Source organism: Myiozetetes cayanensis, unplaced genomic scaffold, assembly GCF_022539395.1.
Source record: "Myiozetetes cayanensis isolate MyiCay16 unplaced genomic scaffold, myiCay2020 scf15, whole genome shotgun sequence".
NCBI lineage: Eukaryota > Metazoa > Chordata > Aves > Passeriformes > Tyrannidae > Myiozetetes > Myiozetetes cayanensis.
The window spans coordinates 16,143,223-16,160,486 of NW_026087159.1; the positions used below are offsets into that span (position 1 = coordinate 16,143,223).

Below are 17,264 nucleotides of genomic sequence, written 5' to 3' on the forward strand. Positions count from 1 at the left end.
GGTGTCACCTGAAAGAGCCACCTCCATGAGGAGAGGTCTCACCCCTCTCCGTCCCTGGGAGCTGAGGCCCAGCAGGGTTTGGCATCGGGACGCAGGTCCGTGTGACGTGAGCGGTACTGGACAGTGCTGACCCACGAGTTTGGTCTGGGATGAAGCTTGTGCTTCTCTAGACCAGCTGATATTGATCCTTTCCTCATGCACATGGGCTGTGAGCTGCAACCTGGGCTTTACGAGCCCTCTGGCAGCCACGGAAGTGCTTGAATGACTCAAGTTGCTACAGGAGTTACAGCATTTCCCTGCCTCCGCATGTGCTCACAGCACTGGTTTGTAGTTTGCTTTCTACTCTCGGCACTGGTTCTGGGGGACTGGGACAGTGTTAGGAGAGGAGGGGATGGCAGCAGTGCAGCTCCAAACTGCAGTAAGGTAGTGATTTGGGGAACTGCTGCATTTCACAAAGTACTCAAAGTCTGGGAGTTCCCTCAGTCCCTCCTCGTGACAGGGAAGGGGTGGGAGGATGGAGCACAGCCTCTAGCTGAATCCCCCACCCTCCTCTGCCATGGATTGGGTCCCCAGGGCCTTCCCAGGCCAGTGTGTGCTCCAGTGCATGAGCTCATGGTCTGTTCTTGGCAGCACTCTGCACACTCTAGCAGGAAAATAAAATAGATGTTTTGCAAGTCCTTGGCAGAGACCTGGGCAAAGAAATGTCCAAACTATTGTCTGGAGAGATTTGTTGTCACCTATTCCATAAGCGTGTCTAAGAAGGCAAATTACTGCAGATAAGGGCTCGGAAACCTGTATATTAGTGCCTTTCCCAAACTCTCTCAGTCTGGGAATCTGCACCGTCAGGTCACAGCTGGCCACACAACTTCACAGTCACATTATGAATTGACTGTGCTGCAGAGCACAGGGACATGAACACCCAGAGCCAGGACTGAGCCACCTCTCCAGAGCACACCTGCTCTGGGTGGGGTGAGGAAATGTCCCTTTGCCACATGGTGTTTTTGTAAAGCCATTAATGACCATCAGTGTTGTGGGTAATTGGTAATGATGGTCAGCCCTGATAAAATTTAGGACCCAGCAGTGTCAGATCACAGGGTAGCACGGTTCTGGCCTCAGACACCAGGGACTGCCTCACCAGGATTGCTGGAGCAGCGTTCCAGCGCTGCAGAGGCACAGTGCTGGTGTGTGGGGCAGTGCCATGAAGTGCAGAACGTTCTGTGGCTGAGGAGAGGAAGCCTGGAGCACAGAGCCTCTGATCCTGCCTGTGGTGTTGGAGGGAGGGCCTCCTGTGCTCCTTGTACTGCCGTTGGACTCTCAGGACATCTGTGGGCAGTGCTGGGCTGGGCTGGAGCTGCAGGGAGCTGAGGAACCCAAAATCTTCTCCTGTGTTTCTGTCCTCTCACCTTGGCTTTCGTGTTCTCTCCTAGGGCACCTTGGACCTGACCCTGAAATCCTGCGTCAGGAGAAAGACAGACTCCATAGACAAAAGGTTTTGTTTTGACATTGAAACTAATGAAAGGTGAGAGGCTTTGCGTTCATGTGGCCCCAGACCCCACGGGCCTGGAGCAAATCCCTCTTTGCTGTCTATTATAAACAACTTTTCTTCCTTTCCCTGCCTGTCCCTGGGTGAATTCCACGCAGGTCCGGGACCATCACGCTGCAGGCTCTCTCGGAAGCCAACCGAAGGCTGTGGATGGAGGCTATGGATGGGAAGGAGCCAGTGAGTTTCCCGGAGCTGTTCCCAGCTGGAATGTGCTGTCCAGCAGTGTCCTCTGCCGGCGGGTGGGGGGACACGTGGGGACACGGCCCCTGCTCTGTGCCCCTCCTGCTTCTCCGATGGTACCTGCTGGTAGATCGTGGCCTTGGGCTCCGTGCTGTTCCCTCGGCACAGCTCCCCTGGGGATTTTGGGTGTCCCCCCTAAATCTCAGCACATTCCCTGGCTGTACCAGCTCGCCTGAGGACTAGCCTTTCCAAGGCTGGGATGCTCCTATTCCTGCTGCTCACTGCCTGCTGGAACTGATGTTTTGTCTGTCCCTGCTCTGAGCAGCCTTTGGAAAGGTGGGGCTGCCCACCCTGCACCCACATTCTCCCAGCTTTCTGTGCCTACTGGGGTTTCCTTCCTTCAGTCTGAGAAAAGCTCAGAGCCTTGCAGTTTGCCTACAGAACAGAGAATTTCCTAGCAACAGGTGCCCCAAGGAAATGCAGGGAGGCATTAGAAACTCTTTTTTGTGCAGATAATGGGATCTTGCTTAGTTGTAAAATGACATTTCTATGGGACATTGTCTTTTTGGCTGTGATTGGCTCTGAGTGATCTATGGATGATTTATGGGTGACCTATGGGTGATTTATGGATGATTTATGGATGATCTGTGGTGGTTTATGGGTGTGGGTGATCTATGGATAATCTTTGGGTAATCTATGGGTGATTTATCAAGTGCTGCATTTTCTTTCAGAAATAAGTACCAAATTATGCTGATGATGTTTTTGTTTCTCCTTCCTCCGTTCCCTCTCCCTTTTTCAGATCTACCACAGTCCCATTACGAAGCAGGAAGAAAGTGAGTCACTTCTGTTACTGTTATCTGGGCTCCTGGAGCTGTCCAGAGGCTGGGCAGGGTTTTCCTTGCACATATTCTCATTCTCAGTTGCTGCCAAGTACTGTGTCCCCCCTCTGTGGTGGCAGTGTCACTTCTGTCCTTGCGTCACAGTGTCTGGCACTGAGCCCAGATAAGATCGGGTTGCAGACAGTAGAAGTTATTGATGCGATGAGCAGTTTTTATTTAGCCAGGAGCAGTGGGATGTGGGCTTCAATTTGCACCTCTAAACCCCAGCGTAACAGAGGGGAAAAGATCAATGAGAGATTCTGAGAATATGTCCCTTAGCAAAGATAGTAATAGGGTAATAGAGGTGGCATTTAGTTCCCTGGAGGTCCCACCCCCCACCATGTCCCATGTCCCCCCTCTCAACAGTGGGCTGTACCTTGGGAGCCCTGAAACACTCCAGAGCCTCATTAGGTGGGTGAAACCTCCATTCCATCTCAGCTTACTTTATCAGCACTGCAATTAGCTGGCTCTAATGAGCACGGGGGCATGAGCACAAACCTGCTGTGCAGCCGTGTTCATATCGCACACTGGGAGGAGTGTGGCTCAGGGTTTCACCCAACAAACACTCTCTACTGTTAATAGATTAGAGCTGGTAAGTGTTCCAGTGTATCACAGCCCTCGGTAGCAAGCACCGAGGGGTCTGTGCTGATTCCTGCGGTAAGACTAAGAAACATCTGAGCTTGGTATTGCTGTTACTCAGAGAAGAAAGAACCAATACCAACCAGCCTGTGCTGGACTGGGATTGATCCAGATATATCCTGTGGCTGTTTTTTCCAGCAAAATGTTGTTTTAAGTTAAAAAGAAAGAGGCTCAGAGCTGGACTGTGGGTAGTTGGCTGGAACAAGCCACGTGCTCTGCTTTCCTCAACACATCAGGCTGGATTCATTTTGCTTTTTAATTCTAGTGATGTAGATAAACAGAAAATACATGATTGCATGATGGGGAAGAGCTTCAACTGCAAATTTTGCTCTGGAAGTGATTGATCAAGTCCTTATCAGACACAATTCACGTGTGGCAGGACCTGATTTACACTGCTATTATTAAAGACAGAGAGGGGATAGGGAGCAGCGCTGCAACTCGAAATAAATTCAAGGGGAAATGGGAGAACACATGAAACTTAATAACTGCTTGTCAAGATGTAGAGAATGCTGGTGTTTTCCTGGAGGAATGTATGGGATGTGGGTGCAGGTGTGAACATATCTGTGAGCTGGGGTGCTGTAGCTTGGGGTGCTGAGAGGGGCTGGGGCTGGAGCTGGGGGTGTCCCAGAGGTGCTCAGGCAGCTAATGTGACTTCCTTGTCCAAAACAGTGGAGCTGAACGAGGTCGGCTTCAAGTTTGTTCGGAAGTGCATCAACGCAGTGGAGACGAAAGGTGAGGGGCTCACCCTGCTGTCAGGAATTGCTGCCTGCCTGGCCCTGCTCCCCGTGGCCTTGTAGTTCCTGTAGTAGTGTTTGTTAGTCACTGACACAGGACCCTTGGCTTTTAGCTGAAGAATGCTTGTTCAGGAGCAGAAATCCTATGTAGTCTGGAACGTTGTCATACAAAATTTGGTTGGGATTGAACTTTCACCCTTATGCTGTTTTCATTCCTGTTTTTCTCAGTTCTGGCTCTGAGCACACCCACTGTTGGGCAGCAGGAGAACAGCTCTGACAGCCCATGCTGGGGGCCAGGCAGAGCTGAGGAGGGTACAGGTTGTTCAGCCCCAGTCTGTGAAGCAGCGGGACAGAAGCAGGCTGAGGGGTGGCAGCTCATCCTCTGGGCTGTCCCGTGTAACCCAGCCTGCACCAGTGAACATCCAGTGAACTTCACTGGAATGGGCTGGAGTAGGGTGAATCCCTCAGAACTGCTGGATGCCCAGGCTGCTGCAGGGAATGGTGTCTGGGTTCATTTCAGAACCTCTGGGGCTGTGGCAGCCAAGGCCTGCTGGAGTGGGGAGCAATGGGGTGACAAAGACCCTGCTCACAGAGCTGGGAGAGACAGTGGCTCTGCCTGTCCCAGCACTGGCCAGTGTTTCCAGAATCTACTTCAGTGTGTTTGTCTTCTCTCTGGGTTTGAGCAAATTCATGTTGAAATTGCACCCCCCAGAAATGGCATGTTTGGGCTGGTCTGTGCCACGGGCGGACCGTGCTGTGGTCCTGCAGAGCCCGGGCTGTGGGACAGAGCCCGGCAGCGGGGAGAGCAGTTCCACTAGAGGGGGCCTTGGTTCTTCCAACCAGCGGGGAGACCTTGGCTGACGCTCCTGGCTTTGTCCTCTTAGGAATCACCACGGAGGGTGTGTACCGGACTGTCGGCAGCAATATCCAGGTGCAGAAGTTGCTGAATGCCTTTTTTGGTAAGAATTAATTATTCCATGCAATTACCCTGTCCCAGTTTTGAATTGCTGGGGAGTGACAGAGAGGATCGGGTACCACAATAAGAAATGTCCATTGTGGGTTTTGGTCCCTGCAACCCCTCTGAGTCACATCTTCCCCTCCTTTCCTGGGCTTTTTCCCCTTCTTTCCTATATCTTGGTGATCTGGACTGGGATAACACAGTGAGCTGGACTGGGGAGGCAACCTCTGCAGGGAGGCCTCCATCCTGGTGTAAGGTTTTTCCCCTGGAATGAAGGGGACACCTCACTGTGTGCGTTAAGAGTCAGTGTACATGTTAAGAAGTCAATGGATGCATTCCTGCTGTAAGCCTGCCTGTGACTGGATCTGTCTGTCATACAAACGTGGCAGCTGGGGGCAGTCTTTCCAGGAGACCCCCTCGGCAGGTGGTGGGGCTCAGCAGTGCAGCTCTGTGCTGGCACAGATGCTCCTAGGCTGGGACCTGGCTGAGGCCATCGTGCCATGACCCCGTGGTCACCCACGACCCCTCAGATGAGCACTGGGCTTGGTCCCGTGTGCCCAAGGCTGAGCCATTCTCTGCAGCCCTGCCTGGGGGCTGGAGCACAGGGCAGGGAGTGTGATCACCTCACTACCTCAGTGCCTCGGGCTCGCCCCAGCTCAGACATCTGATATTAATGCAGCATTCAAAGCCTTTGGCTGTTGTTTCTTATTGCTCCTACTCTGGATGTTGTTTATTAAGATGCTGGTTTGTGCTGGCATCTGGCTGTGCCCAGTTCTCATGGAGCCACGACTTGGGGCAGCTGCCTGGCTCCACTCACCTGTGACTCATTGCTGAGCCTCAAGTTTTATTGCTGCTTGATTCTCACCCTCCCTGTGAGCAGCTCTGGTTTTCTCTTCCAAACCACACCAGTAAGTGGCTTTTTGTTTTGTTTATCTGCATGGCTTGGATAACCCCTTGCCACCCCACTGGGTATGAATGCACGATGGAAAGCTCAACACCACAGAAATAACTGCTGCAGCAGGATTTCAACCTGAACTGCTCTAAGGAGTTAGATTTTTGTTTGTTTGTTTCTAGTCCTATTGCTTTTTAAAAATAAATCCAGCTGTTTATTTTTTTAGTCTAGCTGCCCCCCATCCTGCAACCACATCCTTCACTTCATGGCACCAGAGACATGATGTGGTTGTTCAGGGAGGATAGGTAGGAGCAAACTGTATTTCCACACCACTGGGCCTCCCCTGAGCCCCTTCCTCTCCGTGCAGTGAGAGGGAATGCTTCCAGAACAGCATTCAGGGGAGCAAAGGAGGCACTGGAGCTGGCACTCAGATTACTATGGATGTCAGAAAGCTTGTCTTGGGCCTGTTGAAATGTGTTTTTTCTGCCAGTCTTGGGAAAAAGCAAACTATAGAGAATACGTCGTCACTGACTTTTCAGCACTGCTTAAATTTTATCTTCTGTTTCCCCCCTTGTCCCTCATTAGCACTGCTCTCCAGCCTTTCCAAAGTCCTGACACTGGTGCTGTTGTTCTGCTTTTCCCAGCCATGGGAATCAGAAGCTCTCTTTGTGTGCTGCCGTGGCTTCATATGTCTCGAGGGGAGACTCCACCAGAGCAGACTATTTATAAACAACCTCTAAATGAACCTTATTTTAAAACCATTTTGTTTTTCCTCCAGATCCGAAATGCCCCGGGGACGTGGATCTCCAGAGTGGGGATTGGGACATCAAGACCATTACCAGCTCACTGAAGTTCTATCTCAGGTAGCATTGCAGGTCGACCCTGCCCCGAGGGGGCAAAGGAGCCTGGGGTTGTCCAGGTGAAAAGTGGAGTAATTTGCTAGATGTTTACATCTGGCTATTGGAAAGGGCAAAGTCACAAAGGCTTGGGGAAGAGGAGTGGATTTTGATAAATATGGGTGTTGCAGAACCCCCCCATGCCACGGGGAGAGCTGTTTCAGGGATACCGCACTGAAGGACCAGCCGGTTTCCCGTCGGTCCAGGATCGGTGACGAGTGGATCGTGCTGCCCTGCAGAACTCAGTTTTCTTTCTGGTTGTTGCAGGAACCTGTCTGAACCCGTCATGACATACAAGCTCCACAAAGAGCTGGTCCTGGCTGCCAGTAAGTGCCACAGGTGCCCCCCGTGATGGTCCCTGGCCCTGCCCATCCCACACAGGGTCCATCAAAATCATTTGGCAGAGCTCTGCCAGCCCAACTCCGTGGTGTCCAGCTGCTTCCCCTGCACAAATAGCAGTCACCCTTCTTTTTAAGTGCTTACCTGTGCAGGGGAGGTGGGTTTTCCTTCTTTCCTTTGCTGCTGCAGTGCCCTTCCTTTGAACAGGGTTTCATGCTCTCAGGGGGTCTTGAGAGCCAGGGTATGTCACTCACCTGAGAGCAGCACAACAGTCCTACAAGAATTGTTGCCCTATAGTATTGATACATTTATTTTAAAACCCATGAGGGTATGGGATGTGCTGTTGGCACATAGATAGCACACAGATAGGTGCTCCCTTTAGGTCGTGAAATTTGTCCTGGGATGTTGAATTCAAAGTGTCTACCAGCACATGAAAGACATTTCTCTGCTGCAACTCTTGGGATTGAGCTACAGCCAGGAATAGCAGAGGTCAGCCAGGAAGCACAGGTATATTGCCAGGCCCTCACGTGTGCTGAGCTGGCCCATCCTCCACTGTCCCCTCACTGTGGCCATTGCAGATAAGCTGTGACAGTTGTGAACCGGCTGCATCCTCAGAGCATGTTGGGAGCCAGTGTCCTGTGAGGGAGACAGGGATGCAGGAAGCTGGTCATTGCTCTCAACATGGGAGTGCTGCCATTCAGAAATATGTGCCATTAGAGCATCCCTCACTCCCCTGTGCCTCCTAGAAGTCAGCGGGACGGGAGGGGCCACCTCTCCTCCATTTGGCTCCCTGGAGAATGAATAACACCCATTCTTTCTTGGAAAGGGAAATGTTCCACCACCTGCTGATGGTGCTCAATAAAGCCCAGGATTTATTAGTTTAAGAACTGGTTAAGTCCATGATGTCTGGGCAGGACCCTGATCCCTTCACTGCCCTCCCTCAGAAACTTGCAGCATTGAGCTTCCCAGCCACTAGATCCCATACCATTCTTCTGACACTGAACATTTTATTGTTTCTGGATTATTTATGCTTCTAAGGGTGACCTCTCTGGTTCAGGGACTTAGGTTTTTTCCCTGCAGGATATTTTAGGTGCTGTTCAGTGTTAGAGCTCTCTGGGCTGATAAGACACTGAGAGGGGCTGTGTGCTCCCAGGTGTGCAGGGTGAGGGTGTGAAGGGCAGGACCTGCCTGTGCCCAGCCTCTTTTGGAGTGTGGCCCTGAGCTCCTTTTCAAGCTCTATTTCTTCCTTCTTCCACTTCATGTTGTTTCTCCCAGTGTTCACCCTGTTGCTGTGAAGTCTCACTTCCCTCTTCTCCCTCTTGCTCTCACACTGCACAAAGAACAGCTCCCACAGGTTTCCTTTGGCTTTATCTTTCCCTGGTGTATTTACTTTGAAAGCGGTGGGCACAAATTCTTCTTTGTGTTCCTGCTTTCCAGAGTCCGAGAACCTGGATTACAGGCTGGGAGCTATTCATGCACTGGTGTACAAACTGCCTGACAAGAACAGGGAGATGTTGGAGCTCCTCATCCAGCACCTCGTCAAGTAAGCAGATGTTTTCCTCTAAAACCAAAGAAAGGGAATAATGGAATCAGCAGAACAAGCCATTTTTGGGGTTAGGTTTGCAAAATTGTATTCACCACAGCCCCCTTGGGAATTTCCATGTGGACTGCACAAATGAGGTGATTATCCTTGCTACCCTCTGCATGAAGAGATGCTTCTCTTTCTGATTGCCCCTTCCACCCCTTTCTGACACAAATGGAGCAGGAAATTATTTTAAAATTAAAATACCCTCTTGAGAGCAGGGCTCTAAATCTCACCTCTTGCTCCAGGTAACAGGAATATTAGGTCTGAGATTTGGGAATGGCCGTGGGACCTGTGCCCATGGGCTGCATGTGGACCTTTGGTTTTATCTTCAGCTCTGTGGATCAATGTCCTGAGCCCTCAGAGCAGCAGGAAGACGTGAGCATGTTGGTCAGGTTGTGGCACAGGCATGTGGCAGTGGGTGCTTGGTGGCACTGAGCAGTGACCTGTGGCTCCAGCTGTGAGCCACTGAAAGAGCCTGTTACTGATGATCATGGCACCAGCACTGCACTGGGAATGGATGTATTCCTGCCTCCTTGTCACTCCAGACTCAAAGATTTGATGGGCAGGGACAACACTTTGGGCTCCAGGAATTGCTTTGGAGAAGCTGTTTTCAAACTTGGACTGTTTCCATCAGCGGGGCTGACCTGGCACTGTCACCCTGACACATGAAGGGGAGTGCCATGCCCCAATGCCGTGGTCCCTCAGGGAGGCTGCTTTGGGGGACCCTGCCTGCGAGCTGGTTTCAACCTTTCAGGTATCTGTCTGTGTGGTTTTAGGAGCCTTTCTGTGTGCGAGGCTGAGCCAAGTGCCTGGTGTGCACCGTGAATGCACCAAGTGCCCCATGAGGCTGGTGTCATGCTTGTGGTCACTGAGTTTATTCTTTAAAGTGTTTACTATTAAATTCTCTTCACTCTCCTCCTCGAGATAGAACCCTTTAAGGCCAGAGCTACAGGGAAAAGCCAGAGTTCATCACCAGTCTCTCCTCAGGCCCAGTTCTGGCTGAGGCAGTGCCCACCTGCATGGTTTGTATTGCAGCCAACATCTAGGGCTGCCCTGCAGGCTCCACCCTCCTCCAGAGCTGGGGGACTGCTGGGCAGGCAGAGCTCTGCCATGTGGAACTGGGGTCTCTCAGAGAGCAGATGCTGTGCAGAGATTTATTGGAAACCACTGAAGTGTGCTCCCTACCTTCAGTGCTCTTCCTTCAGAGAGAAGGAAAATTAAAGCCAGAAATTAGTTCTGGATAAATAGAATATAGGATTTAAATGATTCCTTTGTTGAGTCCTTTTGTGTATGTGTTGTGCAGATGACTTTTGATTGCAGAGTTAAAGTGGAGCTGGGAGTGGGAAGGGATCAAATGAAAATGCTGTCAGCACGTTGCTCTCGCCAGCAGCTGTCCAAGCCAAATGTGCATGTCGGAGCTAGAACCGTGTTTGTCTCTGCTGGGAAACAAGTACTCCTGAAACACGGTGAAGAAAATTGAAGGACTGATTCTTACTGTATCCTGGTTTTTTAGGGCTTGTAATAAGATGTGTTTGGAGAAAAAACAAACCAAACCTTATTTGTCTCTCCCCTGCTCTCTGCAGTGTCTGTGAGCACAGCCGGGAGAACCTGATGTCACCGTCCAACATGGGGGTGATCTTCGGGCCCACTCTCATGCGAGCGCAGGAGGACACTGTGGCAGCGATGATGAACATCAAGTTCCAAAACATCGTGGTTGAGATCCTGATCGAGCACTTTGGGAAGGTATGTGGCAGCCCCCCAGCCCGGAGCTGCTCCTGCACTCTGTTGCTGTGGCAACGCGGCAGCACTGGCTCCTTCTGGAGTCTCCTTAGGCTGGTTTATGTAACACACTGCTCTGAAAGGCTTCAGGAGGAAGAGAATAGCAGGTGTGTTCCTCACTGCTGCCTTTAGCTGATCCCAGAGCAAACACCGAGTCTGGGCATTTTTGCTTTTTCTTTTCAAATAAGCTAAAAACCCCTGTTATATGGCTGGACATTACAGGGCCTGACACTTTCCTTTGCTAGACAGGAGCTAGGCCACAGCAAAACTGGTTTTAATGTACACAGTCCAAGATGAGACACTACATGACTGTTAAATCAGGGGAAAAAACCCAGAGCAGACAAGTATTGAATGGTTGATGAAAGTAATTCAGCTGTGAATGCGATCTGTTCAGATCCAGATGTGAGGACAGCATGGGGATGGCGTGGGAAGTCTAGGGGGAGCTGCTCCCTGGAGTGTGGGGAGTCTGGGGAGCTGCTGCCTGGGGTGGAGTGGTCAGAGGAGGCTGCAGCTGGTGTCCTGTGCCCGTGGTGTTGGGCCATGCTCTGCACAGGGCAGTGAGCCCTGGAGAGCCTCCAGCCCCATCTGCCTTCCATGGATCTGTGCTGGCTGTTTCAGCCTGAGCATCACCCGGGGTCCGGCTGCTGGGATGGTGCTGAAGATCCACATGCAGACAACAGCTTTGTTGTGTGGAGTTCTGTCTTTGGAGAGCAGAATATGCCTCTGTCTCTGCTTGCTCCTGGCAACATCCAATACTGGCTCGGGGATGTCAGGGTGGATAGAGTGGCAAGAGCTGTGTGTTAATTTTTAAAGCCTGAGCAGCATTTGCATCCCAAGCAGCAGATCCCAAGCAGGGTGCAGACTGCTTCCCTGGTAACTGCCCCAGGTTCCTAGGAGTGGGTTGGTCCTTCAGCTTTTCGTAACAGCATACACAGTGTCCAAACTTCTCTCATGCCTTAGATGGGGGGAAGCTATGGAGCCATCTGTTCAGGGATGCTGTGTGCTGTGAGGGGGCTGAGGCAGCTCCCAGTGATAGCACAGGGGCAGGGGCAAAGCTCCCTTTGGGAAAGGAAGAGGTGGCTGAAGCTGGATCAGCAAGGTTCTTGCAACAGGAGATGTGGAGCCAGAACAACCAGGTGGGGACCAGATGTGGGGGTGGGACCAGATGTGGGGGTGGAAGTTGGCTGTGCCAAGGATTGAAACCAGAGAAACAGGATGAAAGAGCTCAGAGACACTTCTGAGGATCCACACCAGAAGCTCATGGAAACACAAGGCAGTTCCTTTGTAGGTCTCTGTGAAGTCTTTTAATAAGTTCCCACAGAAAAACAGGGACTGGTTTGTATCTGGGGTCTCACCTGGCTCACGCCAGAGCTAAGGCTCTGTCCTCCCCCCGTACAGCCCATGGCTCAGGCTGAGTCACCACACCATTGCCCTACCGCCTCCAAGAGCTTTAATTAAGCCACATGTCCCTTTGCTTGCTTTTAATTTGTCTAGCAATAAGGTTAAGTTAGTCACATTTATTAGACTGAGCTTGTAAGTTCAGTGTTTTAGAGCTGAGAGTGTCTTCACCTCACACATGAGCAAACAGATGAGTCTGGAGGAAGAGGGGATGTGGGTTATGTGGTGCAATGTGAAGACTGAGGACAAAGTAACTATGAAGTCTCTGTGGATAATATTACTGTTTTCACAGCTCATGTTTCAGTACCATGGTTAAGTTAAATAGGTTGGTTGTTCTGGAAACATCTTCTTCCCTATACAAGCCTCCTTAAGGGGTCAATATCTTTTTACCTTCAGGTTGTTGGATTTTCATTTAGTAGCAAAGCAGAGGCTGCACTCATGTCTTAAACAGAGTTGTTTGTGGTGGGTTTAGCTTGGGTCTCAGGTGTTGAAAAGCACCTTGTGAAAACAGCATTCTGTGGTACCTCTATAAGCATCGTGGGGAACTTAACACTGCTTTAAAAAACACAGTTGGATTCTGGTCAGGATATAGGAATGAGGTTGATATTTCCAAAAAAATTACCCTCCTGCAGGCAGTACTTTGCTGTTTTAATAATACATGAGCTGTTGCTTTTAACTCCCTCTAATTCCAGGTGGGAGAGCACTCCAGACTTTGTGTTCTGGAGTGGGGAACATGTCCTGCCCCTGCCTCAGGCAGAGCCCTGTGGGCACTGAGCCAGCACACGCCCTGTGCCACTAAACTCTGAGTGGTTTGGTTTTTTTTCCAAGAGAGGGTGTGGAATCTCCCTCACTGGTGATGTTCCACAACCATCTGGACACAGTCCTGTGCCAGTTGCTCCAGAAGACCCTACCTGAGCAGGGGGATGGACCGGATGGGCCACTGGGGTCTTTTCTCACCTGAACCATCCTGTGATTGTTGCTCCTCTCCTCATGCAGAGGGGGGCAGGCTGTCAGGAGCAAAGCCCAGCACACAGATTATCCCAAGCCAGCCCAGGCTGGGCACAGAGCAGCCCAACCAGGGGTGTAGAGAACCTGGCTGCCGCTGCTGCTCCTTGGGACCAAGGAGGTTAAACCAGGGATGTGCTTTCCCATCCCCCATCTTGATCTCCCAGTCCTGCTTTTTGGCTGGGAAAAGAAGGAATACACTTTTGGTTTGAATTACCAAAATGGGGCACTTAATCAAAGTAAAATGTTACATTTCTTCATGTTGAGATTTTTCTGGGTGACGCAATGACGTTGTTTTTCTATATCAGTGTGGCCCAAGGGTGTGGTGGCCCAGCACTCTCATCCTCTGGGCTGGAGCTGGGAGAGGAGCAGCTCCACATCTCCCAGGCCACCCCTCCACAGTAACTCAGGCTTTCAAGCCTAATATAACTTCAATTAACATCCCTGGGAAGAACCCCGGAGCAGCTCCTTTGGGCCTTAACATGATGTTTCAGCTATTCAAATGAAATTCTCTTTCAGCTCTTAAAAAAACCCTGAGATAAAGAAGCTCTCAATTAAACCCACCAAATAGGTGCCACATGACCAGTGAGAAATGGAGATAAAACTCAGCAGCATTGTTTTTATGTCTCTTCCCAGGTAATTTCCTGGTACCACACACTTCATTGTAAGCTGAGAGCTGAAGGGTTGTAGCGGTAGATCTGAAACAATGACGGGTTGGTTTGGGTGTTTTGGAGATCATATCACCTCACCAGTGGGAATTTTGATGTTCCTCAGGAGCTGTCAGCTCCAAAGCTTCAAAACCTCCCTTGTCTGCTCCAGGAGAATTTGCTTTTACAGATTGTCTGTGTTTGTGATCTCACTGCTGAGCCGTGGAGACAGTGTCGTGGTGGGGAGGGGGTTGGTGGTGGGGATGGTGCTGGTGGTGTCCACCATCCCCCCCTGTGCTGGGAGGTGAGGCAGCAGCCCCTTTGTTTTGGGTCACCTGGACATGTCTCCCTTTATAGATCTACTCCGGCCCCCCAGAGGACACCTCGGCCCCTCCAGTGCCCCCACCCAGGGTGGCTGCCCGGCGGCACAAACCCATCACCATCTCCAAACGTCCCCTGAGGGAAAGACCTGTCTTCTTTGGTGCTTCTGTGGAGGAAAGTGGAGGTCAGTCCAGCTGTTCTCTGATGCCTTACTTGCCTCTCACCCCTCTTGCTTCCTGTAACACCTTTCCAGAAGCAGTGGAGGAAAGAGCAGCAGGGCTGCACTTCCTCAACCCTGAACATGGCAGGCAGTGAGGGCTGTTAAGAGAGAAAGGAAAGCAAAAAATGTACACATTTGGTTGCATTATGTCATAAGTTAGATTCTGTGGGATTTGGGTTTTTCTGCTTCGTGCTGTGTTCTCCATTAGCTAAACTAAGGGTGGTTCTTGCACAGGAGAGGCCCAGAGGAGAGGTTTTGTGGCTTCGGAGGTAAAGGTGCAAAGGGAACTGCACAGGGAGGTGGTGTTTGCAGGGCTGGCTCAGCCACTGGTGCTTCCACATCCAGAGCAAGAACTCCAAAGCACTTTTTCAGGGCCCAGTGATAGTATTTTCTAGACCAAGTTCAACCCTGCTGTTAAATCCAGCTGACTATAAGGAAATGCTGAAGCCCTTACCATAATGTTGAAGGACACATCTGCTTAAAATCACGTTTCTGCACCCAATTTGCTCTAATTGTCGCTGCAAGCTGTGCTCTGATCCCATTGTTACCAAAGAGATGACAAATTTCTTTCTCCATTAGAGTTTTCAGAGCTTTGATTATGTTTTAGGCATAAAGTGTACACAAAATGTACTTTATGAACTAGTGAAACATGATTGATTCACATTACTCCTTAAAACCCCTAGACTGCTCATGGCGTTGGGGCTGGCCTTGCGTTTCCACGCTTCCCCGAGCCGGGAGCGGAAGCGTTAGCAGGAGCAGGCTGCAGGGAGCAGGCAGGTTCATAGCAGACCTCCTGCTCCCGGGTCTGCGGCACAGCCAGAGGGGTGAGACGAAGGGTTTTTGGCGGGACACGGAGCGTGGCACACAACTAACCCCGCGGCTCTCTGTCCCTTTGGCTCCGCAGCAGAGCGGCTCGGCCAGACCCCCAATGGCGGCAGCGTGGAGGCCCCCAAGCCGCTGCACCGCAGCCGCCCGCCCGCACCCCGGCCCGGGGGGGACGAGCCGGGGCGTCCCCCCGCCGAGAGCCGGCCCCAGCCACGCACCGAGCCCGAGCTGGGCAAGCCGGTGGCCAGGCTGCAGGACGGAGGGGCGAAGCCGCCAGGCAAGGCGGCCAACGGCGTGGTGAGCGGCCCTGCCCTGAGGAGCGGCACCCTGCAGGCCAGGAGACCGGCCCCACGGCCGGGGGGCAATGGCAGAGACGGTGAGTGTGCCCCGGGGCCCGGCCCTGCTCCCGGGGACAGGGAACCTCTGCCTGAGGGGCCGGAGCCAGCCCTCCCTGCGGCGGGTGGTGGGCTTCTCTCCTTGAGTCCTCTTAATGTAGCTCAGCAGGAGGGGCGGAGACAAGAACAGCCTGAGACGTGGGAACAGCTGAAGTGTCACACTCATTCCATGTTGACTTGACCCTAAAAGACTTTGAAGGGTTAAGTGAATAGTGAGGTTGGCTGGATCTTGGGAAAGATGAGCAGCTGAGGAGAGGACAAGTAGTGCTACTGGGTAAAAGCTCAGAGAAGCAGTGGCTGCAGGGATCACCAGTTTATGCTGGTCCTCTCCCTTTTGCAAACAGCACTGCACAGGATTTAGTTAAGAACACTTGTCGTTCCCAGGCAGTATCAGCTTTACAGTCAGCAGCTCCATGGCATTTGTCCTCACCAGCCCTGTTCCCAGTGCCAGGAAGGCTGTGCTGGGGCAGGCAGCGCGGGACCTGCCTTTCCATGGGCTCTGTCCCTCCCTTCTGGCAATTGGCCACTGTCAGCGAGAGGGTGTTGGGGCAGACAGACAGAACTAAATCCAACGACCTGTTCAGTGTCCCCTCATAAACATCCCCCCTCTGCCAAAGCTTCCTGCTCAGTGTTTGTGATCTCCATCCTGCAGGTGACTGTGACGGTGTCCCTAAGCCGCGTTCCCATAGCGATAAGCCCGTGATAATGCGGCCTCCCGTGAGACCTCCAGATCCACCGTGCAGGGCTCCAGTCCCTCCAAAGCTGGAACAGAGGCCGGATCTGATAGCAGGGACAGCAGAGGAGATGCCCTCATCTGTGTAAGCCAGCAGCCCATGAAGGGTGCGGTGCCAGTGGGAGTTCCTGGGGCTTGGGGGAGCACGAGGCGGAAGAGGTGAGCCTGGGCAGCAGGAGTAGGAGTAGGTATCACCTCCCAGGAATTTTGGAAGAGGAGGAGGAGAAATACCCAGTTGGTTTCCAGTGCCAGGGGTGTGCAGTGGCTGGAACCTGTGGACATCCACTCGGCACCAGTGTGAACATGGGTTCCGGTGTCACTTGGAAAGCTGAGCAGAGGGCATGCATGGCCTCCCTTCCTGGTCCTAGCAAACCTCTCAAATGAGACTCTTCCTGGGGCAGAACAAGACCCAGCTTGGATCTTCTTAAGGACATTGGACAGAGTTCAGCTTCCTCCTCAGATTTCTTTCAGATTTTAGAGAGTCAGAAACCCTGCTGGCTTCGGTGGGAATTAAACAAAAGAAAAAACAGTGCCATGAGTGTCAGCTCCATGACCCCAGGGCCAGGCCTTGTCTCTCCTGAACTGCCTGGGAGAGCTTCTCTTTCTGTGAGCAGGGGCATGAGCACATAGACACTGAAGGAGAGGCCACGAAGGGCATGGATGCAGGCATATAACACAGCACGTGGGATTATAGGCAAGAGCACGGAAATAATGGATGGATGTGGCACTTAGTGCGGTGGTTTAGATGGCATGGTAATGTTTGGTCAAAGGTTGGACTAGATGGTCTTGGGAGGTCTTTTCCAACCCAGATGATTCCATGATTCTATGGTTCTGTAAGCAGCACAGCCAAAGTGCTGGTGGGTGCTATGAGGGCAGAGGGCACAGAGCGGGCGGCAGAAGGAGCCCAGCTGTGCCTTGGCACAAGAGCTGTCGTTTGAAGGGGATCTCTGCAGTTCTGCCAGTGCTGTGGCTCTCTTTTGCCTGGCACAGAGCAGATCTAATTAGCAAATAATCAGATCACTGGCGTGACCTTTCCTGTCCTCTTTGCAGGGTGGCCTCTAGGACCAAGTTCTTTGAGACGGCTTCCCGAAGAACAGGCAGGTAAGGCTGGCATGGGGAAGGTGGCACATGGATAGCAGCAGCCCTGCAGCACAGGGTGCTCCCTCTGAGGCAGAGCCAGCACAGCCACCCTGAGCCCCAGCCCCAGCCCCAGCCTGGCTTGGTCTTGCTTATGGGCAGCAGATGGGGCTTAGCTAGAATGCTGAAACTAGACAAAGAACACAAAGAGTAAAACATG

General features: G+C 51.9%; 1 protein-coding gene across 3 annotated transcripts in view; it reads left to right on the forward strand.

Annotated features, from left to right (window-relative positions):
• Positions 1-17,264, forward strand: part of OPHN1 (oligophrenin 1) — a 50,706-nt gene that overhangs the window by 30,448 nt on the left and 2,994 nt on the right. For 2 of the 3 annotated variants that reach the window (XM_050310737.1, XM_050310735.1), the window contains 13 exons: positions 1,428-1,519; positions 1,642-1,720; positions 2,523-2,556; positions 3,910-3,972; positions 4,859-4,933; positions 6,603-6,687; positions 6,988-7,046; positions 8,497-8,602; positions 10,228-10,387; positions 13,831-13,978; positions 14,919-15,215; positions 15,887-16,052; positions 17,018-17,068. In XM_050310737.1, the coding sequence (XP_050166694.1) occupies positions 1,428-1,519; positions 1,642-1,720; positions 2,523-2,556; positions 3,910-3,972; positions 4,859-4,933; positions 6,603-6,687; positions 6,988-7,046; positions 8,497-8,602; positions 10,228-10,387; positions 13,831-13,978; positions 14,919-15,215; positions 15,887-16,052; positions 17,018-17,068 (1,415 nt within the window). The remainder of the gene's footprint in view (positions 1-1,427; positions 1,520-1,641; positions 1,721-2,522; positions 2,557-3,909; positions 3,973-4,858; positions 4,934-6,602; positions 6,688-6,987; positions 7,047-8,496; positions 8,603-10,227; positions 10,388-13,830; positions 13,979-14,918; positions 15,216-15,886; positions 16,053-17,017; positions 17,069-17,264) is intronic. The other variant, XM_050310736.1, reaches the window with a different exon arrangement.